Genomic DNA, 25,770 nt, shown 5'->3' on the forward strand with positions numbered 1-25,770 from the left:
ATGACAGATTTTTGCCAGGTTCATGGATCTCTTCTAGACCTGCGGTTATAAATCTCGTATAAAAGCATGTTTTTTTATTATTTCATAATTTTGTGTTTTGTTTAATCAACAGAAAGTAATGAATGAGAGGTAAGGCACTTACTTAATAACATATAAAAAGTATCTACATACCATTTTTCATTTCTAGATCTTCAGAACAATTGCTTTCATTAAATTGATCCATGTCATTGACAGGAGCCCAAAATTGGGTATTTGTTTCTGAAATATAATTGAATACATGAAGTTAAATGCAAAAATGTAAAACAATAAATGAATGGAAAAGCCGAAACCTTAAAAGGGTATAAAATTGAAGAAAATTATTTACGTCGAACTTTAACGTATGTGTCACCTTCATCATAATTCCATTGGCATTGTTATACAATACAAACATTTTGTTAAATTTGAATCAGAAAGTAAATAGGAAAATACGAGGCTCGGTTAACATAAGAAGTTCTTTTCAAGAACACATAGCAACACAGCCAATCACATTCAAAATGTTACGCGATAATTTCAGACAGAGGAAAAATTATGTTGCACCATGTAAATGGTGTAAACACTTTTTGCTATTCCGAGCTCGCTCCATATTGTAGTTAGCATAAAAGGATGTACTTGTAATCTTATGGATTATGCCTAATGAAATAGTAGCACAACATTTTGTTCGCCTATGTATATCCAAAAAAATTCTAATTTATCTATCTATATTTTCAATACCTAAACATTTCATTGCATATGTTTTAATCCTCTGAAAACTGCGGCGCTATCCAACACTGACCACAATGAAAACTCCGTCTACCATTTGATCCTAGACGACAAGGAGTTTATGGTGCGTTTAGACCAATCAACAAATTAGATTCAGACAGCGCTCTGAAAAAGTCGGCGAAACAGAGTCAACACTCCTCGGCAGGAGAAATCCAGAGGATGCGTACCTACAAGTTCCACAGCCCGCGGAAGTTTCTTTGGAAAGTCAACGTGATTTTATTATACCTTTATAAACGTATCTATGTCCTAAAACACCCATTTGTTAAGTTTATTATTGTTCCTCAATTTAGAGCCATGGTAACGCCCAAATTATCGCTCGGGAACTAGCCGTATGAAACGTCTGAAAAGACAGAAGATAATTTTCGAATTTATTTGAAAGCTTTCAATTGCACCAAAATTCAGAACAATGTCAGTGAAAAACTATGCCTCTCCAAATGAACAAATCAAAACCATTTTCTCAAGTATGAAGATAGCTTTTCCGAATTGCAACAAGAAAATAATGACGCTAGAATTCATCGAAGCTTGCGCCGATGCTCTTTGCCTTCTTGGTACATACTTTGATAAATTTTCCCCAAATTTTTATTGCGATTTTTAATTTTATTTCGTAGAAAAGTTTGGAAAAGTGTTTGCCCCAGTAATGAACGACATGCGTGGAAATCTTAAAGTAAGTTGAAATTAATTTATTATTTACCATATTTAAGGTTAGTCAATATCGCAGGAATTATTAGACTTCAATTTTTGAAATTTGGTGCACGGAGGTTTCAATCTAGTTTAGATCCAAGAGAGACGTAAACGATGGTGCCATATAAGGCGGCTTTTGGTTTGAATCTTTGTAATCTTGTTTGAAGCTTTGTTAATCGACCAATTGCACCGATATTGGTCAAACGCAAATCTCCAATGGATAATTTACTATCGTACCCAATATACTCAAAAGCTAAATGGGTTATAATAATTGGTGGAAATATTATAGGCCTTTTCTTTGCCAATAACATTCTCGCCAGTGAAAAATATGATTTCCTTTTAAGGACACAGTAAGCTCTGCTATATCCGAACATTAGAAATGGCGAAATATGGTTATTAATCGCATTATACACAAAATGTAAGGGAGTACCTGAATCAAACGTTTCCAAATCGGTGGATTGGACAAAGATGGATTATCGAATAGCCGCCTCGATCGCCAGATTTAAATCCCCTAATTTTTATTCTTTGGAGTGAACTCAAAACTAATGCGTATACAACCAAACCCATAACCTTGGCTGACTTTGAAGAGCGAATAAGAGCCGAAATTCGAGCTATACCACCGAATGCTCTCCAAAACTCCCTACGGGAATCTACAGACTATTTAGATAATTGTTAAGTTACAAAAGGACTACAAGTTGAGCATTTATTAAAAAGACTACCTTCGTCTTTGTTTTTAAATATTTTAATTGTTATTTCAGTTTACCAATTCGTTATGCAACTACTAGTAAAGCGCATTCGAGTCACGAATTGACTTGGCACGAGCGGACCGAGTGCTTAATAAACGAGTGACTTAAAAAGTTTACCAAACATGATACATACTACACTTTTTCATAAATTTTCATTCATTCATCATTAGCTATTTGAGATTTTTATAATTCCTACAAAGACGGTTGAATTTCGGTATAGGGTACTAAATTTAATAAATTGCGTGACTATTGATTAACCTTGTATATATAACAATAATCATTCTGTAATATCCACAACAAAATACTTAATAGGTGTTGCAATTTCTATGTCACACAGTATATTTTGGGGTTCATTTGTGTCCAACACTGGCACTGGCACTTCAATATTAGGAATGTTGTTGTTTACATCACCACCAATCATCCTGTTGGCTTCTTCAGACCTTAAACGAAACTGTCTCGCATTCTACTCTATACCTGTCTATATACCGTTTGAAGTGGGCGATGCTAAAGCAGCATAATGCTCATGCCCCCCTTTTAGCTCCCTCCCCCGAAGTATGTAACCAGATACAGAGGAGACTGCGAGGCCGTTTCGTTTAGACTCTGAAGAAGGCAACAGGATGATTGGCAAAATAAGATCTACCGTCAACTCGTGCGGATGTCGGTTCTGTTGCTCTGATTAGTTTTTGCGTGTAACTAAGTCTGATTTTTATTGCTGAAATTTAGTTAAGTGATCTGTTTCGTACTAGCTTATATATCTACGTCTGATGCGCGCTTACGTCTGTAGTGTATTGCGTGAAAATACTCTTAGTTAGCAGTTTAGACTAAACACATTTGATTACCCCGGTCTGACTTTTTGTACCGTTCAAAAAAGGTATAAGTTTTTCTGGATCCGGTCCACTTCGGCCGCTACCAGGACCGATCAATATAAAACGCGATGTCCTGTAAGGAGTGCAATACATCGCTATCTTCTCAAAGGCCCAGTGTTAAGTGCAGTGGTTGTGATTAGGCCTTGCATGTCGACTGTGTGGGGCTGTCGAAGAAGACAGCTTCTTGTATGACATGCAACAAACTAAAAATTTTTAGAATATTGTGCGGTAAATGCAGTAAGGATGAGGACAAGCTTGATCAACTAGTTAAAAAACTTGAGGCAAGAGATAGACAGTTAGATGAGCTGAATAAGAGGTTGGAGAGAATGGAAACAACCTTGAACAGTCGCATAGCGGCTCTCGACGCTGCGATCGCTAATTCAATTAGTTCTCGAGTCTGATCCAGAACAAGATAAGCAATCGGTAACGGAGATTATACATCAGATAACGAATGAAATTCTAAATGTCTGGGTGTTTCGGTTGGGAGTCCTTCTTGCAGAAGCGGTTTAAAAAATCCTAAAACAGAAAAACAAGCTTCTTACTGGACCGTTTAGGAATGTTAAGGTATTTGACGACCAAACGCGCTCTCAGCGCGACTTTTTGGAGCAGAAAAGGAAGGAACTGAGGGACAGACACGAGAGAGGTGAAAAGCAGTTAAGGTGTGCCTTCAAATGTTAACATCTCGATACCAAAAAAATAATTGTTGTTTCCTTGCCTATTGTTTACACCAATCTTTGCTCAATACCTGCCAAATTTAATCTTCTTGTTGCTTATGTGAGTTCCGTTAAACCTGCCTGTATTCTAATAACTGAAACCTGGTTAAAGCTTCTATTTCCGACTGCATCATATCTATTCCAGGATATGCAATTTATCGTTCCGATCGATCTAGCAGGCAGGGTGGCGGTGCTTGTGTTTACGTTGCTGATCATATTGGCGGTACTTACAGGATCAAGCTCTTAGATTTAGTGATGGGTCAGATGGTGGACGCGATACTGATAATGATTCTAATCTTCAGCTCATACAATCCATGAACAATTTTGTCACAAATTCCGTCAATCCTGTTATTACTGTCGACTTTAACTTCCCAAGAATATCCTGGCCTGTTACTTCAAACGACTTTGTCCCCACTTTTAAGGAATACATGTTCCTAGATTTTTTGTCACATTGTAATCTTAGTCACCTTGTTGAAGAACACACGCGCTTCCGAGAGAACGACGCTCCGTCAACTCTTGATCTTGTAATTACCCCGGATCCCAATTTACTTGACAAATTGGAACATTTTTGATAACGACGTTAATGATGCGTGGACATATTTTCTGTCTACTCTGGATCATATCAATCATTACATAGGCACAAGCTCCAAAACTCATTTTATTAAGTTCAATTCTGAAAAATAGTTTATCCTTAGAGATTAGAGAGGCGAAGTCAGTATTTTTAAAATGACCTCGTCAATTTTTTTCTACGACCGTTAGTTTTTGGATACATTTTCGCACAACAACACAAATACATTCACCGACATGACCGTCAGAAATGAAAAATGTCAAAATTCAAAGCGCGGAAATATCTCCGAAAACATCCAATTGCTCCCAAACCTGTGCGGTAAAATCCCGGAAATGTCCGAAGTGGCTCGGATTCGTGGGAAACGAAACCGACGTGGTAAAGTGGCGCTTCCCGCACGCTAGATCGGCGTGTAATTAGGTATTTTACAGACGGGAGTACAAAAAAGAATATTCTGCTCTCGGAACTAATGGAAATTGCAGTAAAATCTTAAAAACATGTGCCGCTGTGCTTACAGAGCCTATTTCTAATATTTTGCGCTGTGCTTACAGAGCCTATTTCTATTATTTTTCGAAAATCTTTGGACTCTGCCACACTCCCGACCCAGTGGTTATCCGCAAATGTAACACCGATTTATAAAAAGGGTTGTTTCAAATTACTGCCCTATCAGCCTAGTGTGTATTATTTCTACAGTTCTTGAATGCCTTATAGTAAATCAGCCGTTACCGTTTTCGATCGACTGCCATATTATACCTATATTGCAGCATGGCTTTGTTCCCGGCAGATCAGTCATATTAAATACATTGACATGCTTGAATCACTGGACATTATCTCTTCACCCAGGTGATTCGGTGGATATTATTTACCTCGACTCCACCAAAGCTTTCGACAGTGCCATATCGACGCTTGTTATTCAAACTTGAAAAGGTTGGAGTGGGGGTAAACTGCTAGAGTGGATAACAGCGTTTTTAAGGCACCGGCCGTTGAGAGTTCGAATTGGCAACGCTTTTTCACTGCCACAAAACGTGCCTAGTGGTGTTCCCCAGGGATCGGTGCTGGGACCTGTGCTATTCTTAGTGTACACCGTGGATTTGCTCTACACCATTGATTCTCATGTGAGCGCTTATGCTGAAGGCAGTAAATTGTTTGAAAATTCTTCAACACATGCGGACGTATTGCAGAGAGACTTGAATACTATTTTCAAGTGGTGTCCAACTTGGCTATTGCCGCTGAATGCTGAAAAGTGTTCTGTGCTGCATGTTGGCAAGAACAATCCCGGTTTGAACTATTATATCAATGGAAACTTTGTGTCAAGTGTCGATTCTCAGATGGACCTAGGTGTAACAGTAACTAATGATTTTGCTTGGTCTGTACATGTATAAAATATTACAAAGAAAGCAAACTGCGCGTTATGTTTGTTAAAAAAGACTTTTAAAAATCCTAGTCCTCGCATCGCTTGCAGACTTTTTACCACTTACATTCGCCTCATCCTGGAATTTGCTTCCCCAGTCTGGAATACATGGCTATTGAGGGACTGTGATGTTCTGGAAAGAGTGCAGCGAGCCGTTACGCGCTGGCTACTTCAACTTAGACATACACCTTACGATGAACATCTCAAAATACTTGGTCTGCCAACATTAAGTCAGCGTCGGCTGCGAGGGGATCTCATTCAAATATATAGGAATGATGAACGCCTACGTGGTCATCCATTTAAAATAAGAAAGGAACGATTCAGGACATCACATTTTCTGCATTTTATAAGTAACAGGACTTTCGATTATTGAACAGTTTACTCTCAGAAGTTGTGTGTGCACCGAACTTGTCTGTATTTAAACGTCGCTTGGACAGTGTATTGTTCCACAGCAATAACTAAATATTTATTATATGTATAACATTAACATGCTATTAACTATCAATGTGCATATTAAGTTTCTCCTCTGAACTTTATTCTTTATAATAATAATAATAATAATAATAATAATAATAATAATAATAATAATAATAATAAATAATAATAAAAATGTCAGCAAATTCGATTTATCAGCACCCGACGTAGGAGGATTTCAGCAGATTTGTAAATAGTATTACAGTAGGCTGTGGAAGTTTGTTTGAAAAATTTGGAAATATTTATTGAAAAATAGTTTTAGTTATTATTGTTATTAGAAAAAACTGCACCCGAATGTGTGTTTTAGAAATTGCGAAATAAATTCGAAGTGGACATGCAAGAGTACAAATTTGTACAAGATATAATACTGAAAGAACAAAGTGAAGACGAATTGATTGTAACTGAAGCTGTTTTGTGGCTTAAAAGGTAATATTTTTCGCACGTGTAGGTAAGTTTCGCAGTAGAGTTATATTATCCCAAATCAAGATTACTGATCACTCCACCAAACCCCATCTCGCGATTTTTGACTTATATCCATAAATACCATAAGTCAGTTGCCACAAATTCCTGGGTTATATTGTGTTAAAAAATTAAGTACACTTACCTAATAATTTGTTATTATTGTTATTAGTTTCTTTAGCACAGCTAATTACCTAGCGAGAAAATACTGATTTGAATTAAAAAATGAAAAGACTTCGTAACATAATGAATGCTTTAACAGTGATTTTCAACCTTTGGCCGGTGGCACACTAAAAAGAAGAGGGGACATAAAATACTCAAAATTTTATTTTATTATTATGAAAATTTCTGCCAAATAACTGTATCTAACTTTATATGTGGGTAGTTGTACTGTGGGCATAGGATGGTGCAAACAACAATAAAAAATAATTCAATATTATACGGTTTCCACCAATATACATGAAAGTTTTTTTTGGTAGAAAAAAGTGCATTTTTCTAACTAAAAGCCTTACAAAAGAATTTTTCAATTTCGTCGATGCCAGTAAATAATCTCCCAGAACAGGTCTAAACATATTGGATGACATTTTTATACATGAAAACAAAACGAAATACGTACGTAGCGAATTAAGCTATCGAAATGATTTTTTTAATACTATTAACGCTAGAAGTGACACTTTAAAGACATATTTTGCACCTCATATCATACCTCAACCTGCCAACACATGCAGGCCTTCGGACTCGGCGACGATGAACGGAAAATAGAATTTTGCGAATTTATGTTGTTGAAAATTCAAGAAGACCCTCAATGAGTGTTATAAAAAAAATTTGAATACTAAATTTGTTTTTGTATTATATTTTATTGTATTTGGAAATACCCCTTTCAAATAAGAATGCAAATGTGACCTTCCTCAGAATAAAATAATCTAAAAATTACATTTAACAAAGAGATCAGTCATACAATAAAGGATAAATCTTACCTAGACAGTTAAAGTCAAGGTGGGGGAACATTATATTATATTCCAGTTAACAAAATTGCTGGTCACGTACCTAGAATTTTTGTTTTTGTGATATGAGAAATATTAAAATTAGACTAGGAAATGTATTCTTTAAGGATGCTGCAATATAATTTACTCAGATTGTTGGTGTCTGTCTTGGCGTTTATAGGATTTTTGTTTTTTTGAATTTTAATCATTTCTAAGATTTCTCTTTTCTTTGTGTTGTTTTCGGATTTGACAATTTTTGCTTTTTACAAAACTTCTGGATTCCTCCTGCGTCGGTTTTTGCTGAGTCGAACTAGCATTTTACTCTGTACCTGCTGACATATTGTTTGAGGGGGCACATGGTCTCGGATGACTGATTCCCATATTGGTCACAGGTAAAGACCGCTGTTAAGATTGCTAGATTGATTATAGATTTCAATAGACTCTCGGTTTATGTTCTTTGAGCCTAGTGGGTTTAAATCCGGGATCATTGCTGGTCACAAGATGGTGTCATTTTGCCCAATCCATTGTCTAAAATTTAAAGTTAAAAATTCACATTTCGATGATAAACGAGCGCCATATTGTTGCCAAATTAAATTTGGATATTCGATTTCAGGAATAGTATTCCGACTACAAGGATCAATATAATTTTTTAATAAATTTAAAAATCGCACTGCTGTCAAATTTTCTTAATAAAATATTGACTCTAAAATTCTATGTCCCCAAATACAGCACCTCATTTTAACCGATCTCCTATCTTGTCTATTTATCTCGAATTCACAAAGTTTGTTTTTAGAGCTACAGTAATGCATTTTTTTTTTATTATGTAATTGAACTGAGGTGGCTTTTACTTGATGAAAATCCATTTATCAAAATAAATACCTAAGAACTAACTAACCGACACCGACACGCATTTGATAAAGACACGGTCTTGTCGAAACAATTGTAATGTAAAAATATATAATTTCGTGAAAATCTGAACTTTTAGTTCTTATTTATTTTGATTATGTAATGTTACCGATGTTGTAAATATCGATTCATGTTTAAATTAAAATTGATTAAATTAAAATGATTAAATGAAATAATATTAATAAATATTAAAATAACCAGCAATTAAAAAAATATTTATAAACGGTTACAGAATTAAGCCAGAAGGCTAAGAGATTTAATTAACTGCATGAATATTGCCTCGGGATTGATAAAAACCGTCAATAAATCCGGAAAGGTGCACCACCTTGAATTCGTCGTTTAAAGGGCAGGGCAAAACTGACTGAGTGTGGTAAGCTTTTAAGTCACTCGTTTATAAACTCGTGACTCAAATTCCGTTTACCACATTTGTTACGTAATAAACTATTAAAAGTTAATATGCAATGTATAAAAAACCTTAACCAAAAAGATATTTACTAATAATGGTGCATTAGAAACCGCTATATAAATCTATTTATGTATATATATATATATATATATATATATATATATATATATATATATATATATATATATATATATATATATATATATATATATATATATATATATATATATATATATATATATATATATATATGTGATGACACTATATTCCGGGATATCATCCGTTCGCTTGTTGAACTCCGACTGGAATCCTGCATCCGACTGGAATCCTGCAGACGTTTCGCCAAAATCTCACTTGGCATCTTCAATGCTCGCGCTCCGAAAACAGTGTTCGAAGTATTCGGAGTTCAACAAGCGAACGGATGATATCCCGGAATATAGTGTCATCATATATATATATATATATATATATATATATATATATATATATATATATATATTATATATTATATATATATATATATATATATATATATATATATATATATATATATATATATATATATATATATATATATATATATATATATATATATATATAATATATATATATATATATATATATATATATATATATATATATATATATATATATATATATATATATATTAATATATATATATATATATATATTATATATATATTATATATATATATATATATATATATATATATATATATATATATATATATATATATATATATATATATATATATATATATATATATATATATATATATATATATATATATATATATATATATATATATATATATATATATATATATATATATATATATATATATATATATATATATATATATATATATATATATATATATATATATATATATATATATATATATATATATATATCGTTGGATTCGTATTTTAAAGGGGTATTAAAAAATATAATAAAATATAGGGTGTTCCATTAAAAAAAATGCAGATTATTTTACTAAAAACAACTTTTGTATTCAAATTTTTTTTATAACACTCTGTAAAGGATATCCCATTTTGAACGACACTTTTACGCCCTATCTCAGTTATTTTTAAAGATAGAGATTCGCGGCTTACGCGCTGCGAAATTAAAGATGTCGTCAACAAAATTATTATTACCGTCTCCGTTGTCTAACACATACAATTAGATAAAGTCTACAATAATAATAGGTATAACAGCGCAATACATAAAATAGACAAAATAAAATAAAAAATAAATAATAAAAATGACAAAAAAAAGGAAGATACAGAACACAGAACAAGTGAAATAAAAACAAATTTTTGAGTTATGAGTTTCTAATACCGTTTGATACATGTATACCGATGGCAGTGGCATAAACCCAAGATTCTGCAACAGCGGTTGACAATGGTCTCTATATCCTGCGTCGGATCTAATTCTGATCCCTCTTTTTTGCATACGAAATATTTTTATGGAATCTATTGAGTTTCCCCACAGTATTACAGCATATGACAAGATTGAATGAAAAAGAACATAGTAGCTCGAGACTAAATAATCCTTTCCGATTAAATTTTTCAATCGTCGTAACAAAAATTTGACACTTGAGAGGCGCTTTACTAAATAAGCAATATGGTCCCTCCAAGAGGGCCTATCATCCAGGGCCACACCCAACAACTTCGCAGATCTTCCTTCCGAAATATTTACATTTGTTGAAAACACTAACTAATGAGTTTTATCCTGATTCAATTTCAGGCGATTCCCTGTAAACCACATATTGGCATATTCTTTCGAAACTATGTTTTCCCTTTAAGAATTTCTACATTCGTGTTTGATGTTTTAAATGTAGAGTCGTCTGCAAAATTAACCGCAGCAGTCTATATGACCAAAAAGACGATTAATATAAAGTAAAAACAATAATGGACCCATAATGGAACACTACTTTCTATTAGGCAGATGAGAGGATAATACCTCTAGCGCAATGGCTTCCAAACCATAAAATTCCAGTTTTCCCATTAAAATTGAATGACTGACACAGTCAAAGGCCTCGGAGAGATCACACAGCGTTGAAGTGCTATGCTCACCCACCTTAAAGCCCTCAACTATGCCAGCGACTATTCGTAATAGTGCTTGGGTGGTGAAATGCCCGTTTCTAAATCCAAACTGGTTTGGATTTATCAAATTATTTGATTCAAAATAATTAATAAGACAGGCAATACATAATTTTTTCTAAAACTTTGGAAACTATTGGGATAATTGATACAGGTTGGCAATTATTAGGACCAGACATTTCACCTTTATTATAGATTGGCACAACTTTAGACACTTTAAAAACCTCCGGATATATTCCAGTGAGGAAACACAGGTCAGTTAATGTTAAAACTTTTAAATTGCAACCTCTTTTAATAATCCTACTGTTCATACAATACAAGTCTACATTGTGACCTGCTTGACCTCAAGTGAAGAAACCAAGGAAAATTTGATGCATCAAGTCAGATGGCCTAGCAGGAGTTTCATCCAAAGTTTCTAATATTTTATGAGCTACTGTAGTAAAAAATATGTTGTTGTATTTTATTTTAGTCTGGGCCCTATAACCCGACCAACAAGGATCGATTACCTCAGTGTAAACCCGATGTTTGTCTATGTGTACGTCTGATATTATCTATATTATCTAAGCAGTTAGCGCAGCCCTTGGCCACTCTAGTGGGCTAATAGTAATAGGTTCAAATCTAAACTGCCGAATTAGCGATAGAAAATCATCCAATCTTGTATGTTTACAATTTTTTATTTGGATATTGTTTTTAATGGATTAATCATGGCCTACCGCTTCTAATAAAATAAAATATGACAAAAAATTAATTTTTTAGCTTAATTTTCAAAATCACTTTGTATTCATATATATTTCTGAAAACCTTGAATAATTTCCAATTAATGTAATATACTGGGTGTTTCACTAAAAAGAATATGTTTTATTCATAACTAATAAACAGTTAGAGAAAATAAAAATCCTATAAGAATGTTTTTTAAACGCTTCAATAACTTAAAATACCAGAGATGCAAGGATGGTCCCAAAATCGATAGTTTTGGATTTCAGGCTGTACCCTTCAAATTGAACCGGCAGCACATATAATTCTATTTCTTTATATTTTCTCGTAACTTAATTAAGTTAATTTTATTTTAAATTTCCAAAACGTAAGAAGTGTCAATCCTCTTGAATATTGTTTTGTTGATTACCGGCAAGTGAAGATGTACATTAAAATACACGACAGATTCTCTTCACCACATTTGAGTATTCTTCCATAATAAATTTAAACTTTTACTTTCTTAGTGACACCTATCGATATACAATGCATACTAACTATTATTTGTCACGTTTGACAACAGAACCACACCCTGGATACTCTCATCTCCAGCTTAATTTTCTGTTTTAAATTCTATTGATAAAGTAGTGTTATTTAGCACGTTATAAATCCGTTTAGAATTTTCAATATGGCTCCTATATATTGCTGTATGATCAATTGTTGGTTGGTTACTAACAAGCATCGCTTCCGAAATCACGGAGCTAGAGGTTAATAAAGGAGATGGCTGATGCGTCAAAGATATACATAAATTGCAGAGTATGTGCAAAATATTTAGTAAATAATAATTTTACTTTGAATGGGAAGTTAAAAAAAGGTGTAACTATATTTGTTTTTAGAACCATTCAGAATACACATTTCTAACTTTTGTATTGTGGACTTTACTTTTAATAGTTTTTGAGTGCGAGCCTTCTTCTAGCTATACAGAACAGTGATTTTAGGATGCAATATTTTACATTTGAAATCGCTTATAAATAATTGTCTCGTCTAAACTTCCTGCAAGTTACCCTATAGTCTGTCAATTCAAAACAAAATGTAATAAAATTGTATAACTATTTCTGTTACAATGTAACAGAAGACTTTTTCTTGAGTAAATGTATTAAAATAATCTTAAAGAAAAGGATAGAACATTTTCTAATTGTATGCATATGCTTTGGCATAAAAATATCCTCTTAACTTCTCTAGTAATGTACCAATTTTTAAAAAAATATATAGAAATTTTAATAAAAATGTTAGGGTGATAGAAGGGTGTGATTTGGGTATTATTGTTATTCTACAATAATAGTTATTATCGAAAAAAAAATTTTTTTTTCCTTTTTTCCTCTTGTTCTCTAAATTCGACCGGAATGAAGTCCCGTAGTTTTACCCGGCAATTTCTAAATTTCGAATTCAGAATTTAAAAATATAATAAGAAACAAGGAATTTGGTTCTGAACTTCTCTATTAGTTTCTTACATGGCAATAGATGGCGTTTCTGTTCTCGAATATGAGTGAATGCACTCAGAAAAATAATGGGTTTTGAAATGCACAAGAAATTACCTTGTAATAAGTCAACTCTTTTCTAAAATTTAACTAATCCCTATCTAGCATTTGATGAACGTTTCGTTTATAATATATTTTTTGTTTTAGAACACATTATTATTTGCTTATTATAAAAGGACGTCTTTTCGGTCTCTTATAGTAATCAAACAGGAACGTTTGCATTTTACATTTTAAAAAGAAAACAGTTTCTTCTGCCATGTGACTTTTACCAGCCTATAGAACAAAAGAAAAAAGCCGCCATTATGTGTGCTCCGTCTCAGAGTCCACTTGTTGGGTCGTTAGGTAATGTCTGGCTGTGGCGTATCGTGCGGTAAGTACTTACTCGCTTGTGTCTATTATTATCAATTATTATATAAACCATTAAGATAAAGATGAATAACTATATGAAAAATGACAAACATTGAAATTCCATTTGACACCCAGCATGTTGTATCTTTTCTGCGTACTCTCCGATACTCGCACCTGTCTTGAACTAGCAATAAGCATTTAAAAGCATAGGTTTTTCTAGCGGGCAATATATATACTTGAATTTTTGGTGTTGTTATGGACACACTAGATTTGTAATGACATTAGATATTTATTAGAAACAGGTTTGTAATAATGGAATCAATTCTAATAAAAATTAGCATACTGCTGAGGATAACACAAAGCGTCCCATTTGAAAAAACAGAGTTTAGTAGTTTGAAACTATGAATATATATTTAGACGGTAAGCCAGAATCTCATAAAAAGAGCGGGTGGGGGATTTGGTAGAGTGAACAATGGACTCCTTGCCGCTTCCCGCATAGGAGAATATTGCCAGTTTAACACCGTCGGATTTATAATTTTTTAGGGGGCTTCAATTTATTTGTAAGTTTTTTGAGCTTATTGTATCCGACGCGGAGAAGGAACAATGCACCGAAGATATAAGTCAGTTCATTAAGACGGCCTACTCACACACATTGGAATCACACCAAGGCTGGTTGGGCATGCAACTGTTTAACGTGAGTATCAAGATGTAAGACACTAAAAATATCTAAGTGGTAGTATAGTCTGTCTCGATCTTCATCGCGCTTGCTTTTGGCCACAATTATGGAAGTTACCTACAGGCGGTAATAAAACTCGGGTCCGGTAGGTATTAAAGGAGAGAAAATTAGGGACGGACTTTCAAAGGTTTTGGTAATAATAAAAAAAATTGATTATTTAGGTGGGTATAATCATATTAAATTACATTAAAAAACAATGACATAAAATATATACAATAAACTTTTAGCTATAAATATCTATACATAATAACATTTTTATTCTGAATGTCTAAATCTAACTCTGTTTCACTAACAGCCGTCATTGAGATTAATTATAATAGGATTTATGTTGTTGTATATAGAAATGTAAGGGTCCTCAATTTTTATAATATGCTCTAACTCTCAATTGGTATATTATTAATTACTTTTTTATCACATTTATAACACTGGTACTTAAAGTAGGAGTAACATTTCCTGCTCTAACCTTTGATTTTACTTGGTTTCACAAATGCTCTATGAGGTTAAACATGATAAGGAGGAAGGCGTAAAATAGAATATCAAACAAAATTGATTGATAAATACCGTGTGGTCATAGAAACGACAAAAATATGCGGCTAGTAAAAATAAATACACTATTGTGCACTTCAAAAAATATACCACATATAAAAAATATATTTCTATTATATTCTATTTGGATGTCAGAAACCGTAAGAGATCGAAATCGGTTATATAGAAACAAAGTTGCGCATTTTAGGAGCTTAATTTAAAACGGCTTCAAAACCGAGAAAATTGTTTTCCAAGCATTTATCTTTTTCTACAATTGCTACATTGACCCTATTCTCATTAAATTGACCTTAAATATCTTTCTCGTCAATGTATGTTCGCGATGCTTTTGCGACCACGCCTCACAAATTCAAAACCGACATCTTTCATTAATCTACCTAAGGTACTGGTTGTAGGCAAAGCATTATAGGTCACCATGTCATCCAAACTTCATTGTTTCAAGTTTTTAATACTGTTACTACAAATAAAAAAAAACATTGTCAGCTGTACGTTAAAAAACAAAAGCAAGCGTAAAATAGCTCCAGATACGAGCAGAGAGTAAGAAGCAAGTTAGAAAATGGTTTGGTCCTATTCACCGATGTCTCACCATTTTAATGTAAGAACAACCATTTCTTTCATTAATAAAAGGCGGAGACAACATGAAAGAAAATGGCTCGTGAGTATCCATAAGACTCTATCTGCTTGTTAAATAAGGAAAAGGGCTTTAAATTTTTGAATATTATGATTTATTAAATCATGAGGCACAGAATTGTAAAGTTATACGTAAAACTTTTTTAATATGCTGCTGTTCTGTGCTTCGGTATTTAAAATTTCAATTTATTTGTGGGGTGTATTCTGTAGGCAGAAAAACAGACAGAAAAAATTAGCATTGGTGGTTTCTGTATCTGAACGGTTAGTGGAACATTCATATTGGTTATTCTTTACACTCAAGCGGTTGCCTCCTACTGAAAAAAAAAACAGCTATTCTGCACAAATGTGTGAATCTTGTTTGTCTTGTGTAAAGAGCTTTCGTTTTTGGATACGAGCTTCATCGGGATTTAACTTAACCTCTCAGTAATGAGGTGCAACAGGTTAACATATAAAATAAACTGATATACATCAGAGTTCAGCTTGAATTTATTTTTAAGAATTTTTCAAGTAAAAAAAGAGTTTTTTGCTAAACAATGTACAAAACAACACAAATAATAAGTCCTTAGATAAACCATGTTCCTCTACTGAAGATCGTTAATTTAATGTATTACATGATCCGATTTTCTTACGTTAAATATCAAACAGCAACTATTGCTATTACTTACAAAATGAGGACCGGAATTAAGTTGCTTAAGTGGGACATATGCCCTTTAGGTACTAATTTTTATATGTTCAGTAAAGAGTAGATTTATGTCAGAACTAATGAACTATCAAAGTCTGTGCAAGAGGGTGATAATAAAGCTGTTTGTCATCAGCAAAAGCTTGCACCTTGCCTTTGTTTTGCAGTTTTTGAGAAAGACCTGGGTTGCCGATCGAAACGTCAATGACAATTACAGTGTTTTAAAATTATTTGTGAGTTTTGTTCACTGTGGACCAAACCCTAAGAATCAACCTATAATATATATATATATATATATATATATATATATATATATATATATATATATATATATATATATATATATATATATATATATATATATATATATATATATATATATATATTCTCACGTATTGATTCACGGATGGAAAAATGTGATGACAGTATATTCCGGGATATCATCCGTTCGCTCGTTGAACTCCGACTGGAATCCTGCAGACGTTTCGCCAAACTCTCACTTGGCATCTTCAATGCTCGCGCTCCGAAAACACACACAAATATATATATATATCTATATATATATATATATATATATATATATATATATATATATATATATATATATATATATATATATATATATATATATATATATGGGAGAAGAGCTCTATATTTGTACTAAACTTGAAGTCGATGGCTGCAAATTATAGTCTTTCATAGCGATTTACCAAAAACCGAGAAAAATGGCGAAAAGAAGATGGACGCCACTATCCGATCGCAGCCATTTTTTCTAGATTAATAATACTCGTGGGCTGTTTAAAAGGAGAAAAATCTCAGCGCACTAACTTAAGCCGTTCGAAGGTTATTCGCTATTATATGAAGCGTTGACAGAGAACAGAGAACGCACAAACAGACAAAAAATTGAAATGTTTTTTTCGACGCTGATTGCTCTGATAACATTGCTAAAACTGTAACTTTTACTAAATGCGCCAACTTGTTTGTAAATATGTACTAAACAGTTTTTTCTTTCAATAAATAAGCAAAACAAAATTAAGGAGTCAAAATGACCCCTTATAGCGCTAATACCTAAGCAGGCAAGCTCGACGCTCCTAGTGCGAACGCGGGTTGCGAGATAACAAAAGACTATTGAGACATGTTATATTCGCTATCTTACTCGTCTTATAAAAGTACCTGAACAGCAGTCAATTTCACCGTTTTGGATTTACTGGTGAAAAACGAAGTCCCTGGATAGAAAAGCAAATTTGCGACACATTGTATTACCTAATAGCTATATGATGCGTACCTATATAAATTATATAATTTCGCATTACTTGACATCATAACAATTAAGGAGCGTTCATTCAAAACCAAACATATCCTTGTGAATAAATTAAGAGAAAAAACAACGAAAAAAGACTGGTTATGAATTTACATTCAAATTTAAATAGATTTAGTTGATATTGAATGATAAAAAATCGATAAAAACTTAATAATATATTCTGAATCTATTAGTGGAGAGGTCTGGGTTTGAATGACTGCTCCTAACTTCCAACTAACATTTTTAGGTATTATCAAAATTCGCTCCGAGCCGAAAAAGCCTGATCCGCATGGCCACGGACTCAAAGCAATACAACGAGGAACAGGTCATTAAAGACATGCGGCGCTACGTCCACGGATTATCCGAGTGTCTCGCATCCTTAACCCTCTTTTACATTCAACAGGGACTATCGCTTGCCCTTAACGGCGAAGAAAGGTTCCTATAACTCGTTTAAATAAAATCATTTGTTAAATTTGTTAAATACATTTCAATAAAATCATACACACAAACGTACAAAATATATTTAAAGCACGTCCTAGTACAATGTATGCGATTAGATGAAATCTGCATTAAATAAGTATAAAAAGGTAATAGATAACATAAACAAACAGGCATATCAATGAAAAAAATGACCATCAAAAAATGTTTTTTTCTAAATTAGAAAAACATCCTATGTTAAGCACTTTTCTTGGTTTTGGGATTTAATTTTGTATCATTTCTTATAAATAGGTTTTATTTAAAGAAACTGGTAGTTTAGAAGTTATGGCCAATACCTAAAGCTATATAAATACATAAATTTTCCTATCCAAAGTTTTTTCAAAAATTAATCCAAAATTTATAAAAAGTATACAAGACATTTTCTAACCCCCGTAAAAATGCAGTACGGTTTCAATTTTCGCAATAGCATTTCTAATAGCGTGAAAGAAAAAAAGAACTGATAGAATTGGTTTTTTTTACATTTAGTTGTTACCAAGTTTTTTTTTAAAGAAAAAATGGCTTTTCATAGTGTTCAAGAGCATTTAGATCTTCATGAATGTTGCACAAGAAGAGTCCAGCATTGACACTAAGAGAATATAGGGTACCCACGAAACATATTTTTTCACTTGATTGTTCTAACAGAAGAGAAGCAATTAGAAGTTCTCCTGTATTTTAAAGAAAATAACGAAAATTCGCAAAGAGATGCGTCCAGAGATCTACCGGATGTTAATAAAGTTAGTGTTCAAAAGACTTTACCATCCATTCAAATTTTTGCCAGCGGCAACAGGACTTTCAAACGAGACTTTTTATTTTATTTTATTATTTCCTTATGATGGACCACAATTTTGAAAGTGACATTTAAAAGAATCTATTTACCCATGAGGCCATTCTCAATACGGCCGTTAAGTCCAACAGAAAAAATACTTATTACCGACGTATCTCAAATGAGAATCTTGTGTGATGTCGCATTATACGTGATTGAATAATTGGCCCAGCATTTTATTACTTTGTTCTAAATGGTGGGAGATATTTAAATTTGTTGGAGAACTATAAATTTCAATTAATTGATAATCTGCAATATTAAAGAGATTGTTTTTCAACAACTGTTATAAACTGTTTAAATCAACGTTTTCCATTTTGGATTGGTCGGTACGGGACCATGGATTGGCCAGCAAGGAGCCCTGACTAGACACCCTTGGACTTTTTCTTATGGGGCTGTATAAAAAACGAAGTGTATAAAAATAGGGGTAACAGTGTTCAAGACTTAAAAATGAAGTGTTAATAGGTATATTTATTAGTATAATTAATATGCGTTTACGTTTATCGTTGTCTCTCAGCACTGTAGGTATCGGGTTCTGTTGTTCTCTGTACTTGTCTGTCTTGTGCATGTCACATTAAAAGTGTGTGTTGCAAATTCTATATAATAAAGGGCCGGTTATTGTGTACGTATTTATTTTATTGGAAGGCGTTGATATACGTAGCGAATTCTGCTTTTTTTCGTTCTTTGATTGGAGGATTCGATGCGATCGAAAAATTAAAGGGTCGTGAGAATTATAGCGTCTGGCGATTTCAAATCACTGCTGTTGAAACATGATGTCTTTGGGAATGTGTGATGGGGCAGATGGCTATTATAGCGACACCTGACGAAACTTCAACGGCCGTTACAACAACAAAAGGCGTTAACCAAAATAATTCTTTCCTTGGACAAGTCAACGTACCCACACGTGATGCAGGCGAAAACATCGACAGAAGCACCAAGTTTGAGTAATTATGATACAATGGTGGATTATGTCAATGAAATTATTGATGTTATTGAATAGGAGTTATTATGCTCCGCGGGCTCACTGAAGATTATGACCCAATGTTGCTGGCACTTGAAAGTTCTGGAACTGACATAACCTCAGAGTTTGTAAAGACCAAGCCTCTGCAAGATAAAAAATGGCAGAATGGTAAATGCTCAAATGGAGGCACAGCGCTGATATCAAAAACAGGTAAAAGGACTCCTTGATGTCGCTCTAAGGCGCACTATAAAAATCAGTGTACCCACAACAAACAAAATAACTTTTCTCATGCAAAAGTAAAAAATTTAAATAGCAACAAAGCTTTGTTTGCGGCTTTTAACATAAGTGAAAAACATGTTTTACCAAATGATAGTGGAGCTATTTTTCATATGACTGGCAATAGTGCATTGTTGTCTGTGCTTTCTGACAAAAATAAAGGATAGGAAATTATAGCTGCTGACATCTCTCGGAACGGTAGATGCGGTTGTCACGTTGCAGCAAAATGGCAACGAAAGATGCATTTCAGATATAAAATATGCTCGTAACCTGGGTGTGAATTGATTAAGCGTCAATTCACTGATTTCAAAGGGTTTTAGTGTATTTTTTGATTTGCAGAGTTGTAGAATATTTGATTGCAAAGAATTCACCAACAGGGAAAAGTTGATAGCAACAGCAAGTAATGTACATGGTTTGTACAGAGTTGATAGAATACCAGAAAGTGACATCTGTGTAAATGCTGCAGAAGTCATAGATTCGCAAATGCTGTGGCACAAAAGGTTAGGCCAACTTTATCATTTTAGCATGAAGCTTTTAAAAGAAGTTTTGGCCTCAGGAATTCGCTATTGTGATACTCAACCTCCATTCTTGTATGAAAGTTACATTAAAGGTAAGCTAAGGGGTGGCTGCGAATAAACTATCCTTGATCCACTCAGATGTAATGGGACCTATAGAAATAAAATCCTGCAATGGTGCTAGATATATTTTTACACTAATTGACGATAACACAAGAAAAGTTTTCTGTTATTTTCGTAAAAGTTAAGATAAAGTTGTGGATTACTTTAAATAATTTTGTGTATGAGTCGAAAATGAAACAGAAAGAAAAATTAAAATATTACGAAGTGATAATGGTAGTGAATACTGCAATCAGAATTTGGACAAGTTTTTAAAGCAAAGAGTTATAAAAATAAGCTGACGGTTCCTTATACACCGAAACAAAATTGTGTAGCCGAACGCTACAACCGCATAATAATGGATAAGGTGCGCTTAATCATGTTTGACATAAATTGTCCACGCCAGATGTGGGTGGAGGCGGCGAACAAGGCGGTTTACCTTATAAATAGATCACCAAATAAAAGGATCAAGGGAGAAACTCCAGAGGAAAGATGGACAGGCAAGAAGATTGATCTTGGTCACCTTAGAATATTTGGCTGTAGAGCCTTTGTTCGTGTCCCTGATGAAAAACGAGGGAAACTGGAACAGAAAAGCAATTTTGTTAAGATACAGAGAGAACTTTAGTTGACAAAAAAGATAGTTCTTCAGCAAGCTTCCAAGAAAAATCGGAGAAAAAAAGGTATCTAAAAAGAATTTCTCGTAGGCCAATGTTTTTTAACGAATATGTTTTGAGTGGCTCATCTGATTCAGATATTGATTTGGCTATGTTATCTTTAAATCTAGAGTCAGAGGCAGAAACTGGATCCTAGCTATTCAAAGGGAGCTTAATGCTTTAAGACAGAATGATGCTTGGGAGCTACTCGATAGGCCTTGTTAAATATCTTTGCTTAATGTCGCAGTTTTCAGTTAGTGCGCATGCCTGCAACTTATAATAAAGTTCCACGCAGGGTGCCTTGGCTTCGGGAAGACGAGAGTCGGTCGGTATCCGAGTCGCACACATAAGCGGAAAGAACTTTTGTCGGTACTAAGAATGTCGGGATAATTTGTTTCTTTTACAAAATACACAGTGTTAGTCACCTTCCGACGTTTTATTTTACCGAAAAATTGTGTTAGTGAAAATTGCTGAACAATAACCGCCAAATCAACAACATGGTCCTTCGGCGGATGGGTTTTTTTTGAAAAAATCCAACGACGATCGACGACAGAAAGAGGCGTAAACGGTGCCGACGCGACAAAAAAAAGGTCAGATCAAGTCATCAAAGTGGGTCCCGCTTTTGCACGTTCCAGACCAAACAATTCCTGACCGCTTCGCTTTTATTGAAAATTGTTTTTGAACAATGAATTCGCGTGGAAGAAAGAGAGGCGGTGTAAAAAGCACTCTAACGAATTTTAAAAAGTATTTAGCCACGTTGCAAGAAAAAAGCGAGTTTACGGATTTAGAGTTAATTGAATTGCAATCTCGTTTAGATAAAATTGAATGTGTGTTATTGCAAAAATTCTTTGAGATTCAAGATGAAATTGAAACCATCTGAGAAGATGTTGAAAAAAAAATGTACAGAGCGCAACAACTTTGAATTTATTTACTATTCGCAGGTGTCAATCGCAAAAAAAAATCTTAATGAAAACAAGTCAATTTCTTCTAAATCAAGCACCGAATCAGGGGAATTTTCCGCAACACAAAATGTTGTTAATCCTTTACAAAATGTCAAACTTCCTGTCATAAATTTGCCAGCTTTCGATGGTTCGCTACAAAATTGGTTAGAATTTCGTGATATTTTCGAGTCACTCATTCATAAAAACGACGCAATCAACGATATACAGCGTTTTCATTATTTAAGGGCTTCGTTGACAGAGGGTCCTGCTCAGGTGATTAAATCGCTAGAATTTTCTGCAAGCAGTTACAAAATCGCTTGGGATTTACTGGTTGAAACGTTTAACAATGACAATAATCATTATTAATAAATCATTATTAATAAATAATCACGTAAAGAACATTTTCAACATGGACACAATTAAGAACGAATCGGCTGACGGCATTCGAAAATTACTTGACACAAATTATGTCACGACTCATCCCTACACCCATAGGAAGAAGATGCTCAGCCAGATTTTGCCGCGTCAGCTTTTAATCATATAAAACTGTTGTTGCGCTTATTTGTTGGTTAGTCAGTTGAATACGCTCTTGCGGTAAACAATTAATTTTGTAGTTTTGAAAAATAAAGTTTTTTTAAAAAGCGACTTTCGGTTTCCTGTTAGAAAAGTGGCGCAGTCAGTAGGATATTCCGAAGTTTGTCGAATCGATCGGTAGACTTTTCGTATCTACGATTTATCGGAATATTGGAACTTGTTGAGTGACTGGTGTAGGTGTTTAAGAAGATTTATCGAAAACCTGTCGGAGACATTTCATCAGCAGCTCATCGGAAATTGGTTCTCAAATCGTTCCGGTTTCGCAAGGAGGCAAAAATTTGGTAGGACCACATCGCCAACCTGAGAGACTGTCCCTTATAGAAAATGACCAGAGTCGCATTATTTTTTATGTAAGTGCAATTTTTAATGTCCGTAGAAGACTTAGCCGATATTTTATCTGATTTAAAAATCGTTTCAACTGACTCACATAGTAGTAGTAATCAAAATATTTCTATCGAAAACAGTATAAGAAATAATTTATATACAGATATGGCTAATAATTTTAAACCAGAATATTTAAACTGTGTACCTACTTTTGATGGGAACGCTAATGATTTAAATAGATATCTTGCTACTTGTGATAGCCTTATAACTGCTTTTTACGATCAAACTAATCCAAATAAATTTGAAAATATTTACTTAATTAATTGCCTTATTGGAAAATTAGTTGGCACAGCCAAAGTAGTAGTAAATATACAGAATGTTTCGACTTGGGAAGATCTAAAAGTCACTCTTGTAAGAAATTTCGCGGATCAACGTGATGAGGCTTGCCTCAACCGTGATTTAGTTATGCTACGGCAGCAACCTAACGAATCACCCAACCAATTTTATGATAAAGTATTATATATTCTAAATCTTCTTTGTTCGTACGTTGATAACCATGAACAGACGAACGCTGCGAAAGTTCTTAAAAGGAAGTTATATACAGACCTTGCCTTAAAAACATTTTTATCAGCGCTTAAAGAGCCTCTAGGTACGAATATACGTTGTATGCGTCCATCAAGTCTTGCTGAAGCTTTGCAGTTCGTCAATGACGAATACAACAATCAATACTTTCAAAATTACTCTAAAACACCTAAACCGCCGATACAAAATGTAAGACCTTCAAACCAAATACTACAAGACTCTTTTGTAAGACCAAATTTTAAGCCAAACGTTCTATATAATTTTAATAGTCAAACGCCAAATAATCTCTTTAGAAGTCAACATTATTTTCCCTCGCAACCGATAAACATACAACCAAGACCTAACCCGCAACAACCGAAGTACTTTACAAACTCACAAGTTTTCGGGAAACCCCAAAATCAAAATGTTTTCCGCCCTAATCAAAATAAACTGTTGCCAAAACCTACTCCAATGAGTATCACCACAAAAAATACTAGCAATAGTTTTAGAAACCCGTCAAATAACTTTAACCAACCCTCTAATTCAAGAACAGACTATTTTAAATCTTTTTCACAACAACCTAGGAACTTCACCTTTGAAGAATTGCATAACACCGAACAATATGGCGAAAACCCTGAAAAATTTTGCGAATATGTAGAACAAGAAACCGAAAACAATGACCCACCTTACACATTTGACCAAGACCACAATTTTCAAATTGAACAAGAAACAGAACAAAATTTTTCGAAACCGCCTCTACAAGACGACAATCCATAGACGATCGCGTATTTTGCCTTAACAATATAAACATTAGTAAATTACCTTATATCGTACTACCCGAACATAACCTTAAGTTTCTCATTGACTGTGGCTCATCAAGATCTTTTATCTCACCTGAATTAGCATTTAAGTATTACTCGAAAAATATAAAAGAAGATCCATTTATAGTGGCAAGAGGAAATCAGGTTTCAGCACATAAATATAGCACATTGTTACCCTCTTCCAAAATATTTAAATTGCCTAAGCAAAATAATTTAAAATTCTTTTTATTTAAATTTCATGGCGTATTTGATGGATTAATTGGTGTAGATAATCTCCAATTTTTAAAAATAAATCTAGACTTTGCTAATGGTTATTTATACACCCCATATACTAAAATTAAACTACTCTATCGAAACACAAACAAAAATCTTAATCAAATCAATATCAGCCCTCGATGCGAACAAATTATCAAAATTAAAACATCTATAAAAAACGGTGAAATTATTATTCCCTATCAAAAAATTGGAAATTGTGAAATCCCCGAAAGTGTATCTATTTCGAAAAATGGTATAGCCTTAACCAGTATTTTAAATAACTCGACAGAAGAAGTTACCATCGATTTTTCTGAACCGTTAGTTGTAGAAAAATTTAACAGGGAATTCTTACAACAAATCGACCTAAATAATATTTGCGAATTTTCCTATAATCACGAACCAAAATTTGATATCTCTGAAACAATCCGTAGTGAGCATATGAATAATGAAGAAAAGTCGGAAATATTGAAACTCTGTAAAGAATACTCTGATATTTTCTACAATGAAAACACACCTTTAACTTTCACAAATGAAATAAAGCACGACATTCGAACATCAGATGAAACACCTATATACACAAAAACCTATAGATATCCGTACATACATAAAGCAGAAGTTGCGCGTCAAATTAAAAAAATGCTCGATCAAAAAATAATAAGGCCCAGTAATTCTCCTTGGTCATCCCCTATTTGGATTGTGCCTAAAAAATTGGACGCGAGTGGAACCAGAAAATGGCGTATATGTGTGGACTATCGCAAACTTAATGAAAAAACTATTGACGATAAGTATCCTTTGCCAAATATAACCGATTTGTTGGACAAATTGGGTAAATGTCAATATTTTTCTACATTAGATCTCGCCAGCGGATTTCACC

The 25,770-nt window shown here is 33.6% G+C and overlaps 2 protein-coding genes across 3 annotated transcripts in view; one reads left to right on the forward strand and one right to left on the reverse strand.

Annotated features, from left to right (window-relative positions):
- Positions 1–1,102: 1,102 nt before the first annotated feature.
- LOC132704108 (pleckstrin homology domain-containing family A member 8) lies at positions 1,103–24,674 on the forward strand. Its single transcript, XM_060673889.1, has 5 exons — positions 1,103–1,346; positions 1,407–1,462; positions 6,562–6,680; positions 14,255–14,405; positions 17,847–24,674. Exons 1-5 carry the CDS (start codon positions 1,205–1,207, stop codon positions 18,042–18,044), a joined length of 666 nt encoding a protein of 221 aa, XP_060529872.1. The 5' UTR covers positions 1,103–1,204; the 3' UTR covers positions 18,045–24,674.
- LOC132704103 (serine/threonine-protein kinase fused) overlaps positions 14,614–25,770 on the reverse strand; it is a 64,248-nt gene continuing 53,091 nt past the window's right edge. For both annotated transcript variants that reach the window (XM_060673881.1, XM_060673879.1), the window contains one exon: positions 14,614–15,447. The gene's annotated coding sequence lies outside the window, so the exon portion shown is untranslated. The remainder of the gene's footprint in view (positions 15,448–25,770) is intronic.

This window comes from Cylas formicarius, unplaced genomic scaffold, assembly GCF_029955315.1.
Source record: "Cylas formicarius isolate icCylForm1 unplaced genomic scaffold, icCylForm1.1 PGA_scaffold_6__28_contigs__length_40554024, whole genome shotgun sequence".
Lineage (NCBI taxonomy): Eukaryota > Metazoa > Arthropoda > Insecta > Coleoptera > Brentidae > Cylas > Cylas formicarius.

Excerpts from the sequence above, each read along its gene's own strand:
- LOC132704108 (XM_060673889.1), top strand. The coding sequence starts at position 1,205 with ATGTCAGTGAAAAACTATGCCTCTCCAAATGAACAAATCAAAACCATT. Across the intron at positions 1,347-1,406 it reads CGATGCTCTTTGCCTTCTTG|AAAAGTTTGGAAAAGTGTTT; the intron begins GTACATACTTTG and ends TTTATTTCGTAG. Across the intron at positions 6,681-14,254 it reads GCTGTTTTGTGGCTTAAAAG|GGGGCTTCAATTTATTTGTA; the intron begins GTAATATTTTTC and ends ATAATTTTTTAG.